This window comes from Panthera tigris, chromosome C1, assembly GCF_018350195.1.
Source record: "Panthera tigris isolate Pti1 chromosome C1, P.tigris_Pti1_mat1.1, whole genome shotgun sequence".
Lineage (NCBI taxonomy): Eukaryota > Metazoa > Chordata > Mammalia > Carnivora > Felidae > Panthera > Panthera tigris.
The window spans coordinates 212,238,303-212,255,554 of record NC_056667.1 but is presented as its reverse complement, the minus strand read 5'-3'; the positions used below and the strand labels follow the sequence as shown (position 1 = coordinate 212,255,554).

Below are 17,252 nucleotides of genomic sequence, written 5' to 3'. Positions count from 1 at the left end.
AAAGTCACTGTATGGCCCCACAGACACCACCAGGCAGGGGAAACTAGGGCGCTGCTGCTTGAGTTCATGGGATAGGATGGGGTGTATGGAATATTAACACCTTGCTCGGTCCCAGCGAAACCATGACGTGCGCATGTGAGTGCACGTGCACGTTTCTCTCGGTGTTTGGCTGGAGAATGATGGGTACTGCCAAAAAGGTTTCTGTTGTTAGACCACCCTTTCCTTGGTCTTCTGGCTGGAGGAGAAAGGTTTCTCTTAAAGATCTTTCGTCTTGTGCCTTTTGGTCATTCCAGGTTGGCGACTTCTACAACACCCTGTCTGGGCTATATGCGAGGCAATGAGGAAAACCAGGGGGATCACTGGTATGTTCCTTAAGTCCTGAGACCCCTGTGCAGACTGCCTTCACTTTTCCACCTTTCTGGAACTTCCCATGCTTGTTTGTTGTGTTATGTCCATCCATATTTTTGGTAAGAAGGAGGGCCAGGAGGAACGGGGGCACTCTATCTTTGTCAGAAACAGAAGTTGTTCCTCATTTTACTAAAGTAATTATAACATTTTATTTATTCTTTAAGATGTTTTCCTAATCAATTTTCATATTACACAGCAAACTCTCTGAAGGCACTGGATTGTGTTTTGTCAATACTCATTTTCCCAGGAATACTGAAAGGAAACAGGAACGAATCCCAGAACTTGCTTTAAAACACATTATATTCAACCAATGAATACATATTCTGCCAACGCTTTCCAAACAAAACTTTGTCTTTTCCTCCCCGCCTTTTATCCTATACGCATGTATTTACATACGTAATTTATTATATACCAAGTACTGAGTTAGAGTCTAGAAACAGAAAGACAAGTGAGCCCGAACCCTTGTTCTTGAGGGCTTTGCCACCCATCAGGATAGCGTCACCCACAGGGAAGTTAGAGTGCAGTGTGGCAAGTGCTATAAAATAGGTGTGAACAAACGGTGAAGGGAGAGGAGAGTGGCGCATGACTGACTATTCCAGAATGAGACGGCAAAGGCAGGTAAGACGGGCCCTGGAAAGCAGACGAAGGGCAGGGCAGGGTAGGGCATGGGCAAGATGCAGAGCTAGGACAGAGTAAAATGGTTTGGGGAAAGATGAAGGGCTGAATCAGAACAGGATACCATGAGGAAGCTAAGAAATTTATTTCCCTCTGATAACTTCATTTTTTCACTTATACTGATATGAATTATCAAGCTACCCAACATTTTCTAGTCTTAAGAATGATTTGTCCATACAATTATGTACTTCTCATGGCTCTCATTTTCAAATTCTACCTTCCTTTCCCACGCACCGGTATCTTTGGTGGGAGGCTTGTTTCTTTCCCACAACTTTCTGCTGGAAGGTGCCCTCTTTTATCTCCAGCCCAGGCATTAAAAAGTGGAGAGATGTGAGAGTGACATCAGCAGAACAGGCAGAGGATAGAGCTCTGAGAAGCCGCTACTCCATATGAGCATTAGGCCCCATTAATCTTTGTATGTTCTATGAGTTACTTGTAATTTCATAAACAGTGAATCGGGATTTATGTGAATGGAATAATATCGCCAGTGGTTTCAAATGACAATGACAGCTTCCTTGTTTAATGCAGAACAATTTAATGCTGCTCTGTTCCAGGTAAGGAAAGAAGGGATTCCCTTGGCAATGAAGAGCTGAGATTTAAAGCATGATCCTTGGATTTTCTGTGTAGCCCACAGGGAGGCACAGTCAATGCATCTGTCAGATAAGTGTGGCCGCTGGTCACCGATGGAATACCGCCTCTTTCAAGTGCAAGGATGAGACGATCGTGAATAACTCCAAAAGGACATCTCAAACCCAGAATCATACTCCATCAGAGTGAGTACGTTTTGAAATACTTAGTCTGAGGAACACTAGGTCCATGAGATGATCCATGAGAAAAAGCTCTAAGAAATCTATTACCCCACTGTTTTCTAAAAATATTTGGCCACAGAACCCTTTTACTTCATGACAGCCTATTAAAATCCCAAAGGACTCACGACCTACCAACACTGTTTGGAAAATCCTAACCTGATCGAATAATCCATTTTACCAAGGATGTCTCTCTCTCTCTCTCTGTCTCCCCAAATTTAATGAATCTGTTCAAGGTCACCCCGCCGGTTCCCAGGAGAGCTGGGACTACCTTCTGGTACTCCTTCTATGCTGCCACCCTCCCTCACCAGAGGAACCTTTTCTAAATGGCAATTTAATCATACTGGACTTCCTGATAAACAGCAGGATCATTAGTCATTTAATGTTAGTTATGTTTGAAAGCTTTCCCACAAAAGGGTTGACCTGAAAGAGGTTAGTATTATGTGTGTCTCCTTTCAAGTAGCTATTTCAAGGTTGGTTTTACCTGGAGTGAAAGGAAATGTCTGTCTATTTGGAACAGTTCCATCTTGAAGATATTTCAATATTTCTTGCCACAGCACCCTTTCTGTGCTCAGTATTTTTAGCTCACTGTTTTCTATTTTGGCAGCCGAGAAGCTGCAGTTTGTAATTTTACCTCCAGCTTCATATTTCTTCTTAAAAGTGAATACAATGTCCTGTTTATAATAATAAAATCACTAGTTGGCAGAAGGACATTAAATGGAAAAAAAAAAAAAAAAGAGAAAGCAATTGGAAAATTTAGAGCAAGCAATTTTAAGTGCCAAGTTTCACATTTGTAATGGTCCAGTGGAGGTCACTGGGCACCCTTTTTATTGAGGGGACAGTAAAGAAATAGATACCCACTAGTTCTCCTGTGAAAAGTGATAGATACCAACTCTACTTCAAGGAAGCTCGTATTTTACTGAAAAGTGATGTGATCCAAACTTCCACAATATTACTAACTATAGGAAAAATATAAAAATCAGTTTAGCGTGGTATTTTCCCCCTCCAATATTTAGGTTTCCATTTTCCACTTTAATTGAGCTTTTAAGCTTTGGTTTCCTATTCCAGTTTAGCAACAAAGGAAAGAAAATAATAAGAATGAAATTAGCAATAATTGGAGCCAGTCTCAGAAATAACCTTGGGGTTTCTTGGGCTCCTGGTGCAACCCCCTTTGAGCAGTTTCCTTGGATACATTCTCTTCCTGATCCCCAAAGGCCTGAAGTATTGGTGTCGCTTGCTTTTTCCTTTTCTTTTCTTCTCTTTTTTTAACCTCAGATGCCCTGCTAAAGAGAGCTGCAGGTCTAGGCCATGCGAGCAGGGATTCTCCAGGGACTAGAGCTCTAGGTCCAGAAAAATGGTGTTCCCGATCAGAAGGGCCAGATCACCCCTAGGAGTTTACACCAGCCTTCCTTCTTGAAAATTGCTAACCAACCATTTTTCTTTTCAAAATAAACACTATTTCTCTCAACTTCAGTTTGCAAAATATTACCCCAATTCCACTGGACTAAAAAACTGGAATTTTACTGACATAATTGGATTATGAGGTTTAAAGATTGATGGAACTTTTCTGTTCCAAATATAATTGTTCAAATATCAAACCTAAACGGGTATGTAGAAGTCCTTATGCAGCTACAGCCAGAGTAACACTGCGGCCTCCATGGCAGGGTGGCCGAGCAGAAGGGGTCAGGAAGCCATTGGAGCTGTGAGCCCGGTTACAGAAGGATCTGGAGTCTTAGAGGAAGGTGTCACCTTTTCTGCAGCTGCAGCCTATCATTGAATGAAGACTGCTTTGGTCATTCTAGTTCCCTCTATGCCTGCTCACTTTTCAGATCTCAGCGCAAGCACCAATGCCCTTGGCAGTTTGTTCATACTGGTATTACAGCACTTGCGATACTCTGCAGTAATTTATCTGAGTGTAAATCTGTCTCCCCGAGAAAGAGTAAATTCCTAAAGAACAAGAATTGGGCCTCACTTGTCTTTGTATTTCCAGTAACTAACTTAGTACTTGGAGTATGTTACATGTACACATATAAAAATAACATATATAAATAGTTGTATATAGAAGACAGAAAAAGAAAAATGGCAAAGGTTTTACTTGGGAGTTTATAGAGTATGTATTAATTTACTCACAGCACATGTTTTTTAGTGGGTGCTGGGACTCATTCCGAGTTTTTCTGACATTAATTCGAAGGCACTGGACCCCTGAGCAGAAGAAATCATAGTACTACAAACTCTTGTACCCAGTACCTCTCCCCTCTGTCACAACTCCGTCCAAATACCGAGTCCCTACTGCCCATGAATGGCATTCAATTACTTCCTATGCTTTCAGCCAACTGTGATCGGTGGGTATTTGCCTATGCCCCGTACATGGATTTATGGAAATTACCTAGTTTTAGCTAAACTAATCATTACAAAATAGGCAAGTGGCTAAAAAAGATTATTACAAAGATCCACAGACTAAAGGTAAGGCTCAACTATACTAATTCTACTAATACCAAGAAAACAGAAAAGTTGACATTTCTTCTCCTCCCAATATAAATTCATCATCAGCCACATTATGATTTCAAAACAATGACCGTCAATCATATGTTAGCCAGCAGGTCCTTAGGAAAAAATAAACACACTTACTCTGTATCTTCAAGGTAAAAGTGATGTTTTAACAATGAGAAAAAAAGTGATTGATTTCTAAACGAAAATAAAATAAGAAACTCAGATTTTGAAGACAACATTTTTAAAAAGGGTGTTTGAAATGTTAGACAATTTGGGGACCTAAAAATGGTCTCAGAGTATAAACTGTAAAACTACTCATATCTATACACTTAAACTTCCTGACAGAATTTTCTAACTAGTTTTTAAAGATGCTAACTGAAGAATAACCAGATTATGAGCCCATATTTAAAAAATCTAAAACAAAATGTAGCAGCTTTCAATTAGTTCACAAGACCTGATGGACACGATGAAGGATGAAAAGTTATTAGCTGGATTATACTTCTGAATATAATTGGTTAGTAGGACTAAAAAAAATGAGTATTATGATTTAGTTAAGTTCAACTCACTTCTGCTGAGGTATCTTTTTCAGTTCTGATAACCATTAAATCTAAAACTAAGTATCAAAATACACTGAACTTATAATCAGATTTTTGTGTTTCTATATCGTAGGCTGTGAAAGCAAAAATTGAAAAAAAATAATAAAGAATTTCAATCACACTGCTCTCACCAAAAGTCAAATTATTAATGTGAAGTTTTCTATACCTTTTTAAAGTAAACAGCTTTCTACACCTTTTTAAAGTAAAATAAAAATATCTTCAGAATTTATTTTATTCTCACTTTTCTACTTTTATGTATATAATGTACATGACAAATTAGCAAAGCAGTAAATATATTTGTGATTTTAAGATAAAGACATACACATTATTGGGAATGCGTGTTCAAAAAAGTTTAGAGATTACCACTACAGGTACCAGGAAGCAGTTGAAAGATTTTAAGCCCAAGGAGTAAAATAAATCAAATTTGAATTTCAGAAACATAATGCTAGAGGTAATAGGCAAGGAAAAAGTGTTGGGAGGTGTAAGTGGATTCAAAAAAAAAACAAACAAAAAACAAAAAACAAAACTCTGTTGCTATGCTCATAGCAGAGGGCATCCTATGAGCTCCCTGTATCTCTGGAACCTTTCACAGAACACATGAGCATGTTTTAAAAGAAGTCTTCTGCACAGCAAGGCCTCCTGCTCTGTGGTCTAACCCAGAAGGCAACAGGAGCCAAAGAAAAAGGTGAGGTGGGGCTATGAGAAGCAATGGAGAACACGCTAGGAGGGCTGACTGCTGAAGTGCCTTATTATTTATCCATAGGCTAGGAACCAGGCTAGAAAAGACTAAGCACCTCTCTTTTCTGATATTCCCATTTATAATTTTTAAAAGACATAAAAGTTATTTTAAAAAGTAATTCGAAAAATAGAGCAATTTACAAATTGAAGTAAAATATTGCCTCCCTACCCCCAGCTATTCCACCGAGTCCACACATGATAATCACCGTCAACAGTTCGATGTATTTCCTTCCAGACCTTTTTCTGTGCATGTATACTTTTATATGTGCAGATACATGTATGCATGTGTATACACGCACATTTGGAGAGCATTTTTATATAACATATTTGGCAAGATACTATGGTCATCCTTTTAGGACAGTCCACATGGATCTAGCTCTTGATGGCGGCTTCTGGAATGCTACCTTGCTGATATGACACAGGTTATTTAACCATTCCTTTGTTGAGGGACATTGGAAGTGTCACTTTTACAACAGAGCAGCAATGAACATTCTCATACATCTATCCTTGTACACTTCTTTGGGTAGGATGGGTTCCTGGAAGTCAAGTTTTTGGGTGAAAGGGTAGATACATTTCAAATGTTGATAGTTACTGTGGAATGGCTACACTGACCTATAGCACAAACAATAAAGTTCAGGCACTCATTCTCAGTAAAATTTTTTTTATGGATTCCTAGGTTTAGGAAAAGATCTCAGAAAACAAGCCCCTCAATTTGTATATGAGAAAATGAAGGTTCAGAGAGGGTAAGGTTTGGGCCCAAGATCTAAAGCCCAGGATGAGATAACTGACCAGCAGGAGTTCTGTGAGTGGTGGTCACTGCTAAAAGCCAGGACAGTAACTTCAGTTAAGTGACATCAAATATAAAGTGTGTTCCACCAATAAGTAGGAAAGGGGACTGTCATCTCCTTTTCCTTGCTTACGCTTGGCAAGAAAAAAAAAAGGCAGTAAATTCCTAAAAGATACAACAGCAAGAGGGGGCAGAGAAGGAGGATTCTCAAACTAGGTGGAGTAACGGGCACTGAGCGCGAAGGGATCATAAGTTCAGCCGCAAGAAGCGAGCAAGTGTGGTGGAAATGACTCTGACACGGGATGACCTTAGCGAAAAACCTTCCACAGCCTCAGTGGGTTGTACGAAAAGTTTCTTGGTTCTAAATATCTCCATGTGGCATCCAAAATGAATGCCAGTACTGAAACCAAATTCTGAAGAGAAATATCAGAAAAGAACTAACATCCCACAATGAAGAAACATCTTCAAAGAAGATGTTGTTATAAAAATACCACAAAAGTACTTTCCAACAAATTCCAGACCTAAAAGTAAAGCTTTAAAATGAAGCTCCAAGCACAGAAGCTTTGAATCCTTTGCTCTGTGCCTGAAGAGGCCCATGTGAAGGAAGGTACTTCTGACCAGATAACACTGTCTTTATTCAACCAGACCTATGGGGCGTAACAAGGAGAAGAAAAGATGGCAATTGTATCTTTTGAAATTAGAATGGTCTGGAAGAGAGGTGGGCATACTTTTTCTCCAAGGGGCCAGAGAGCCCTTTGCACACCATATGGTCTCTGTTGCAACTATTCAACCTAATGTTGTAGTACAAAAAGACAGCCATAGAAAAAAATACAACCAAGTAAGCATGGCTGTGTTCCAATACAACTTAGTGGATGCTAAAATTTGAATTTCATAGAGTTTTCATTAAAGATTCTTTTCATTTTGATTTTTTCCAATCACTTAAAAATACAAAAACCATTCTTAGCTCTTGGGCTGTGCATAAACAGGCACTGATTTAGTGCACCATAATTTGCCAATATCTGGTACAGAGCACTTAATTCTCAATAGAACTGAACTTGAATGTTGGTGGAAAGATGGAAATATCTGAGCCTCGTCCCTAAGAAGTTAAGTTTGAAGTTAGGTAGAAACGTGTTGTTCTTAAAGAGCTTCAGATATTTACCTTAAATCTCTTCTCTTGCTGAATTCCTCTGGTGGGATTGTCCAGGGCAGACCTTGAGGGAGACAGTCTAGAACTTCTGAAGAAAACTCAGAGAAATCCACACCATACTCTGTTAGTATTCCTTCTGTTTCAGGCTCAATTTCACCAGCCTGCCCAAGACTCTTAGCCAGATGCCTGTGGACAGGACAGAGAGGAACAACTATGTTAGTGAATAAATGGACCACTGGCATCATTTATTCTCTAAAAGAGAAGGTAGTAGGAAAATCTTCAAAACCTCCTGTCCGAATTTCCCCAGCAAGAACACCATCACCAGTGAGTAGGGGGCCAAGGAGAAGAGACAGTGATACTCTTGTCCTGTTAAATCCCTGTCTACAGTATAATTTTAACTTTCTCCAGGAATTCTGATGCGGGGAGTTGGGCCAGCTGGCCTTTCTTGGGCCTCTTGCAATTGTTTTTCATGAAAAAGTCAAATTGATATCGGTAAAAGCCTTTTGTCAATTCCTTCTCTTGCAAACACCTTTAGAGACAATTCTGATCAGCTCAGTTTACTGTTAAGTCATTAGTTTCATAGCACCTACACATTAAGTCATGCTCACTAGATTGAATCTGACGCTTATGTATTTTTCACAATTCTAACTTTTACCTTAATATATTAAATATTTTCATCTGAACACACAAGTAATATATGTTCACTGTAGAGAAGTTAGAAAATACAGAAATGCACCAAGAAGAAAGTTAAAATTATCTATAATCTGGTCATTTGGCAAACCACCATTCACATTTTGGGGTGTTGGTCTATTAAAAGTAAGATTGCATTTAATAGGCTAGTTCTGATGCTATGGGTAGGGTTCCACCCTTCAGAAGGCAAATATCACTCTTCATCTGTGGGTCCTATAAAACAAAACTGATAGTGCTCAATTCTCCTAAGTATTGGCATGCTATGTTCAGACTATAAGCCTTAAGTTAGGTGTTGAATAGGAGACAGTCTTACTGTAAGGAGTTTAGCTCTGGCATTAGGGCTGTCTCTGGAGCCATTCAATTTCTTTGAAGAAGATTCTGTATCCTTTGTAAGGGTAGATGCCTGGCTGTCAGAGTTCTTAAGTGCACAGTGGTAGAGGGAGAGACTGGGGATGTGGTGGCCTCATATGCAGACTTCTAATGAATTCCCATCTTCAGGCTTGCTACTGGAACTGGGCAGTGGTGGCAGCACGGCTGGCCCCACCTCTCATGTGCCAGCCAAGAGAAGCCAGCCCATAGTTGGCACACACAACTGCCCACCAGCATAGGTTCGAGGCAGCCTGCGGGTTGCCTGTGGGCTGCTCACATATAACATGGGCTCAGACCAGTGCTACGTTCTCCGACTTAGGCGGTGATCTCCCAGAAAGCATACCAAAAAGCCAAAGGCAGCAAAAATATGAGGGAAAAAATACAGAAAGCTGTCAGGAAGATCCATAAATATTTGGAAATTAAAAAACCAGTGGGCTAAAAAAAAAATCAGAAAATATTTCAAAATGAATAAAACACAATATGTCAATATTTGTGAAAAGCAGCTAAAGCATTACTTTGAGGGAAATTTATGTTTTAAATGAATGCTCATATTAGAACAGAAGAAATGTGTCAAATCAGTGATCTAAGCTTCTGTCCGAAAAAATTGAAAAAAGAAAAGCAAGTAAGATCCCAGGTAAGCAGAAGGAAGAAAATAATTAAGAAATAAGGATCACTGGACAGAAAACGAAGAATAAAGAAAACCAATAAAATCCAAAGTTGATTCTTTGAAAAGAGAATAAAATAGGTAAGTTTCTAGTGAGGCTAATCAAGAATAAGAAGTTACCAGAATCAGGACTGAGAGAGGAAACATCCTACAAGCATTAAGAGGATAAGAGAATTATGAATGGCTTTAAGCCAATACATTCAACAACTTGCATGGAATGGATAAATTCCTTGAAAAACACAAACTGCCTAAGATTATTCAAACGAAACCAATACCTAAATACTCCTATATCTATTTTAAAAACTGAATTCATAGTTTAAAACCTTCCTACAAAGAAAACTCCACGCCCAGATAGCTTCACTGGCAAATGCCGCCATGTACAGCATTAAGAAAGAATTAATACCAATTCCATACAAACTATTTCAGAATACAGACAAGGGTGGAACACTTTCCAACTGGTTTCACGAAGCCAGCATTACCTTGAAACCAAAATCAGACAAAGGATTCATGAGGTCAATATCCCTCGTGAACACAGACTGAAAATTCTTATGAAATGTTAGCAGACAGAAATAGCAATACAGTTGACCCTTGAACAATGAGGTTGAACTGTGTGGGTCTACTTACCGGAGATTTTTTTCAATGGGTAAATACAGTATTGTAAATGTATTTTCCCTTCCTTATGATTTTCTTAACATTTCCTTTTCTCTAGCTTACTTTGTTGTAGGACTAGAGTATAAAATACACATAACATACAAAATATGTGTTAATTGACCGTTTGTGTTATTGGTAAGGCTTCCACTCTATAGTAGACTATTAGTATCAAATTTGGAAAAAGTCAAAAGTTATATACAGATTTTCAACTGTGTGAGAGTTCAGTGCCACTATCCCTGCATTGTTCAAGGGTTAACTGTACATAAAAAGGATAATACATCATGACCAAGTAAAGGTTTAAATATGTATGTATTTTTAATATGTATTTATTTTGAGAGAGAGAGAACACACAAGCAGGGCAGGGGGAGAGGGAGAGGGAGAGACAGAGAGAGAGAGAGAATCCCAAGCAGGCTCCACATTGTCAGTGCACAGTCCAATGTAGGGCTCAAACTCACGAACTGTGAGATCATGACCTGAGCTGACATTGAGAGTTGGATGCTTAACCAACTGAGCCACCCAGGCACCCTGATGACCAAGTGAAGATTTAAAGATTTGTCCAACATTCAAAAATCAATATAATTTACCATATTAGCAAAAAATGAGAAAAATATACAATCATTTTGATAGATGCAGAAAAAGCATGGACAAAATTCAACATACATTCATGATCAAAACTCTGAATAAATGAGTAATGAACAGGAAATCCTCAACTTGATTAATGGCCCCTATGAAAACACTAGAGCTAATAGCAAAACTTAATGGTGACATACTACATGCTTTCCTCTGGACCAGGAAGACAACAAGGGTGTTAACTCTCACCAGTAGTATTAAACATGGCATTGGAGGTCCCACTGAGTGCCATAATGCAAGAAAAGGAAAGAAAAAGCACACAAATTAGAAAAGAAGACTTCTACGTGACATGTAAATGGGCCAAAGAACTACAGTTTCCATTAAAGAAATGACTAGTCTGCTACATAATGCCAGGCCTTTATAGAAGACCCCTCTCATTCTATGAAAACCAGAGGCCAGCACGCTATGTATGATTTAGACTCTGCCATAACTCATGACTTTGAATGTGGAGAGAATGACACAAAAACCGAGAGGTGCTTAAGATTCATTCGTGGCAGCCGGAATGGTTTCCAGTGATCGCAGTGGTAGTAGCAGTGTCCAGTGGCAATGTTGTTCTGAGAAAGCACTGGGAGGAACCATTGGCACTGTGGCCAAACTAATCCTGATAAAAGATGATGACTGGACTTCTTGTCCTTGGCTCTCCAGATTTGCCTTTGTTCTCACCTACAATTTTCTTAAACATTCAAGATTCTTACTAATTTCTGTGGGTGGCGCCTGGGTGGCTCAATCGGTTAAGCGTCCGACTCTTGATCTCAGCTCACGTCTTGAGCTCAGGGTCATAAGTGTAAGCCCCACAGTGGGCACGAAGCCTACTTAAAGAAAAAAAAGGAGGGGGGGGGTACCTGGGTGGCTCAGTCAGTTAAATGTCCAACTTCAGCTTGGGTCATGATCTCGCGGTTCATGAGTTTGAGCCTGCATCAGGCTCTGTACTGACAGCTCAGAGCCTGGACCTGCTTCAGATTCTTTGTCTCCCTCTCTCTCTGTCCATCCCCTGCTCACACTCTGTCTCTGTCTCAAAAATAAACATTAAAAAAAAAAAGAATCTAGACATGGGGCTCTTGGCTGGCTCAGTCAGTTGAGGATGGAACATTTGATTTTAGGGTTGTCAGTTTAAGCCTCACATTGGGCGTAGAGCTTACTTAAAAATAAACAAAAGGTTCTATACAGTTAAAGACTCAAGTCTCATTAATTTTCAAAATGACTACATTATTACCTGTGTTCACTAGAATGAAATTCCTATTGAGGATTTAAGGAATCTGTTGTCACTGCCTTTGAAGTTTGAAGGACATTTTGGAAATTAATGGGACCTGAGTTACTTCCAACCCATCTATTATTCTCATAGGTTCCTGAGGTTCTGTTTTCTACATTCATCTTCTAAAACTAATGCCTTTATCTGTCTGGGTTCTTGGTTGCAAGCACAAGAAACTAACTGAATGGAAAAGGAGTTTATTGAAAAGAAATCAAGGGGCTCACAGAAAGTGAGAGGCTTGAAGAACCTGAAAAAGGGATGTAAGCAAAGAGTTACATGGTCAGCCTCTAAGTCCTTGATTCCAGGCTAAGCTGAAAACTCAGGGACTTCCTATGTATATCAAACAGATATTTTGTTTTTGTTTTATTTATTTATTTGTTTGTTTGTTTGTTTGTTTCTTTGAGAAGGAGAGAGCATGAGCAGAGGAGGGGCAGAGAGAGGAGAGGACAGAGGATCTGAAGTGGGCTCTGCATGGACAGCAGAGAGCCCAATGTGGGGCTCGAACTCATGAACTGCGAGATCATGACCTGAGCTGAAGGCAGACACTTAACCGACTGAGCCACCCAGGTGCCCCTCAAACAAGTATTTTGAATCTCTTGCAGCTGCCAGGATAAGTACGGGGGGGGGGGGGGGGGGGGGGGGCGGGGAGGGGGGATTCAAAGGGCAGTAAATTATTACATCATTAAATTCAGGGTCTCACTGAGTCTCTCATGTGAAATGTGGGGGTACTAATCACAAAGAATAAGACTTAGAGAACCAGACTCTTTTTCTACACACACACACACACACGCGCACACACACACACACACACACACACACACACTATTATATAGGAGGATGCAGAAAGGTCTGAGGACCTTGGATGCCTAGTTCCAACTGACCTTCCATTGTCATGAATCATAAGTGGACTATGATAGGGTTATATCCATTCTAAGGGGTGGTCTCTGAAAAGAGAGTAGAGCAGAAACTTCCTCCCTGTAAGCAGAACTTCAAGCAATATATCCATGGTCTACTTTGGCTGAAGAAACATGGCCTGATGAGCAGTTGCTACAAGTTTAGCAGATCACAGGGAGCTGAAAGAAGAAAGACTGGAGTACTGGTGACAAGGACATCTGGGGAAGAGACATGGGCATGAAATGGGCCTACTGAAATGAACCCAGAGTATGACTGTTTGTGTTCCATAAGAATGCTCAGCAAAAGATTTCCACTGTGGAAGCAGGACGATTTGTCCCGAGAATGTCAACCAACCTCCTTCCCCAACCATTGCAGTGTTTGCTCAATGGGAATAAAAACAAGGTACAAAGCAGCAGAAAATTAGCTCCACAGCATAAACTTCCTCTCACTAATGAGGACCTGACTACCACACCTGCAGGATGCCAGTATGCCAGCAGCAACCAGCTCTGAGCCTCTGATTCAGAACCACAGCAAGAAGACCCACCAACTACTTGATAGCAGATTGAGTTTGCTGAGCTCTTCTGTGATAGAGAGGGCAGTTACTTCTCTCTACTGAAAGAAACACTAACTCTGGATTTGGGTTTGCTACCTTCATTTGGTCCACCCATCTTGCTTATAGAAACGCAACCCACAGATTTACCAAATTATCTTTTAAACTATTATATTACTCAACACTGTACGTAATTGAGGATTTAGTCTTCCAGAAGTAGCAAAGCTCACTGAATTGCACGGATTAGAATGGTGTAATAGCGTACTAATGAACTAAATTGGAAGGCAACATCTTATGAGGCTGGACTGCTATCCTCTAGGATATAATGTTGCTCTTAGTATCCTAGATTCAAGCATATGGTCTGGGAACCAAGAGTTCATGGGAGGAGTTGGGCCTTTCAATATCATATTTAAGACCCATTCCCAATAATACTCACCTCTACAACTGAAAGATTTTAATATTGCTAGGGCTATAGTCATGATTCCTCTGAATTGGAAGCTAGACTCCCAATTGATAAAACAAGGCACAAAGTATACTACCCATTTCCTGGGGGGGAGAAACATATTTGCAATTCAAGCCAGTTGAGGGATGACTCAGAAGTAAAGATTCAAGAGTGGTGAGTAATAATGCAGAGAAGTTAATCACAGATTATGTTGAGACATGAAATTGCCAATATATTTGACCATTTACCCATAAAACACAATTTCACATGATTCTACCCTAATGTATCACAAATCACATAAAATAATTAATTACACAAAATCAGATAGCATAGTTTCTGGGGATGTATAAAAAATGAGGTAGATCATAGGGAGAATGCAGAGAATGAAACTAGTGTGAAAAGAAACACATTCTTCTATGTGGTGAAAGCATCAGTAACAGTCTCTGTGAGGCAGACTTAAAACACTGGCCACCCTACTCTTAGCTGGTGATTTTAGAATGGCCAAAAATGATTATCTTATGCCTGAAGTGGGAAAGGGTCTAAACATTTGAACAAAAGACACTTTATAATATCCAACTTTTAAAATATAGTACTAAAATCTGGGAAGACACCATTATTTAAAGATGGGAAGGAGACATCCCAGACATTCCATTAAAAAAAAAATACTGCGTGTCACCAGGAAGAAAGAAACAAGGTAAAGAAATGGCAGAAGAAGAAAAAAAAAACATTCTGTAAGTATGTGGCCACAGAAATTGGTATCTTGACCAAAGATATTCACAAGAATATATCACCACTATAAGGAAAGAGCTCAAAGATGCAAGTGCATATTAAAAACATTAATTTTACAAAAGGAAATAAAAACCTAGTGCTTTAGACCTAGGAAATAAGTAGAAAAGAAAAATAAAACCACTCCAGAATGAAGGTCATTTAAAAAAAATTTTTTAAGTTTATTTTTGAGAGACAAGAGAGACAGAGCACGAGGAGGGGGAGGGGCAGAGAGAGAGGGAGACACAGGATCTGAAGGAGGCTCCAGGCTCTGAGCTGTCAGCACAGAGCCCAACGCGGGGCTCGAACCCACGAACTGTGAGATCATGACCTGAGCCAAAGTCAGTTGCTTAACCGATGGAGCCACCCAGGCGCCCCAAGTGAAGGTCATTTTTGATGGAGGTAACTAAGGAAGGAGGTAACTAATGAAGACTAACTCTGAAAAAAAATAAGGTTCATTGAGAAAAAGCCTGAGAGAAGTGAGGAAGATGCAATTGGAAAGTACAAAGAGTGTTTTAAAGGATTACAGAGAAAACAGATAGATATGAAAGGCAGATGAAGGAGATCCAACTTTGGAATAAGGGGTATTCCTGAAGGAACTAGATATATGGAATAGAAAACATTTTCCATGCCATTAAGACAACTTTCCTGAAATAAAAGAAATTTCACATAGAGAAAGTATACGCCATGTCTCAGGGAAAACTAATACAGAAAATCACCACTGAAACATAGCCTAGTGAAGCCTACTGGACTTTGAAGATGAAGATTTCTAAGTGCAAGAGCTCGAAGAATATAGTTCTCATAAACCTGTTCTGAAAAACTACTAGATGAAGAACTATGGCCTACCAATAAATGAAGAAATTTCCCCAAAAGACTAGTGCTGAGTACCGAATCCACCTCTGTGGGGGTGGGGCGGTGAAAAAGACGGAGGACAAAAGTAAGCTGGTAAAGGTGGACTTAATATTAATCGTCAGAACAAGTCATATCACTCACTGAATGTTAACTGAAGTTTAATGAAGAAAAATAGTTGTCTTTTATTTAGTTGTATTGGTGCTTTCTGTTCTGGAAAAATTTTTCACTAGACTCTACTTTGAATCCAAAGAATCTTGACTTGTTTACCAAAATTACAATACGGCTCGTAAAGACAAAATTATATTTTGGTTACAGCTTCCAAATGTAATCAATGACTCCAAGTTTCTATTAGTAGTAATTAACATTTATTTTACTAAGTTCCAAAGAACATTTCTCAAGTACCTTATTTAAATAAATTTATTATAGATTTTCACCGGAGATAGAATTGACAGCACCATAGCCAGGATAGCCTGCAGGAGATAAAAATCTAACCAGTCAGCATGCTGAAAGAGCTCAAGCATTTGGCTTTGGATGTCCCAGAAAAAATCTTATGCTATTTTACTCGTAAATTCTGCTGCCACCCTAAAAACCAGAATACCTTGGGATCTAAACAGAAGCATGACCTACTAGGGAACTGACTTATATACATTGCCTACTTGTCTTACAGAAGGGTTTGCTTTCATTTTTTAATTTTGGTGTAAATTTTACTTAAAATGAATACTGCAGGTAAAATTCCCTTCTATATGTCATAGTTCCAATATTATAGCTTTCTAGGTAGTTTCTGTCTTCATTGTCTTAAAAGATCGCAACAGCTGCTTTTGGACAACTATGATTCAAAGTTGCATCAAAATGTCTGGCCAATTCTCTTAAAAACCACACTTGAGGTTTTTAAACCACACTTAAAAACCACTACTCTGCATTAAAATATGTCCTTCAAAGGGTGCCTGGGTGGCTCAGTTGGTTAAGCTCAGGTCATGATCTTGCAGTTCGTGGGTTTGGGCCCATGTAGGGCTCTGTGCTGACAACTCAGAGCCTGGAGCCTGCTTTGGATTCTCCTTGCTCTCTGTTCCTCTCCCACTCATGCTCTGTCTCTCAAAAATAAACATTAAAAAATTTTTTTGTAAATGTCCTTCAAAAATAACGTTGAAATTCACAGCCAAGAGGACCATAAGGAGACATGATAACAAATAAATGTGTAGGTATCCTGGAACAGAAAAAGGACATTCAATTTTTAAAACTCCAGGATTTCTGAGTACAAGTATGGATGTCAGTTAATAATGTTATCAGCACTGGTTCATTAGTTGTAACAAATGTACCATACTAATATGTTACAAATAGGGGAAACTAGGTCCAGGGGTACATAAGAACTATAAGAACTGGGGTGCCTGGTTGGCTCAGTTGGTTGGGCGACTGACTTCGGCTCAGGTCATGATCTCGCGGCTCATGAGTTCGAGCCCTGCGTCAGGCTCTGTGCTGACAGCTCAGAGCCTGGAGCCTGCTTCAGATTCTGTGTCTCCCCCTCTCTCTGCCCCTCCGCTGCTCACACTCTGTGTCTGTCTCTCAATAATAAATAAACGTTAAAAAAAATAAAAAATAAAAAAAAGAACTATAAGAACAAAAGAAATGTACAAAGATATAGTATAATTTAACTATGTAAAAACATTTATGAGAAGATTGATGGGGAATAGCTAAAAATGGCATTAATTATTTTAGAAAGGGAGGATTATGAATGACTTTTTTCTCATTTTCTAAACTTCCTTTAATATTTTAACTTTTTTTAAAATTTAAAAAGTATAGGAACATTTATTACAATCTAATAAAAACTTGTGATGCCCAGTACTGGTTGCCC

The 17,252-nt window shown here is 39.3% G+C and overlaps 1 protein-coding gene across 7 annotated transcripts in view; it reads right to left on the bottom strand.

Moving 5' to 3' along the window:
• The window catches only part of DIS3L2 (DIS3 like 3'-5' exoribonuclease 2), a 346,637-nt gene that overhangs the window by 162,067 nt on the left and 167,318 nt on the right, over nucleotides 1-17,252 (bottom strand). For all 7 annotated transcript variants that reach the window (XM_042995635.1, XM_042995640.1, XM_042995639.1 and 4 more), the window contains one exon: nucleotides 7,660-7,833. In XM_042995635.1, coding sequence (XP_042851569.1) covers nucleotides 7,660-7,833 — 174 coding nt within the window. The remainder of the gene's footprint in view (nucleotides 1-7,659; nucleotides 7,834-17,252) is intronic.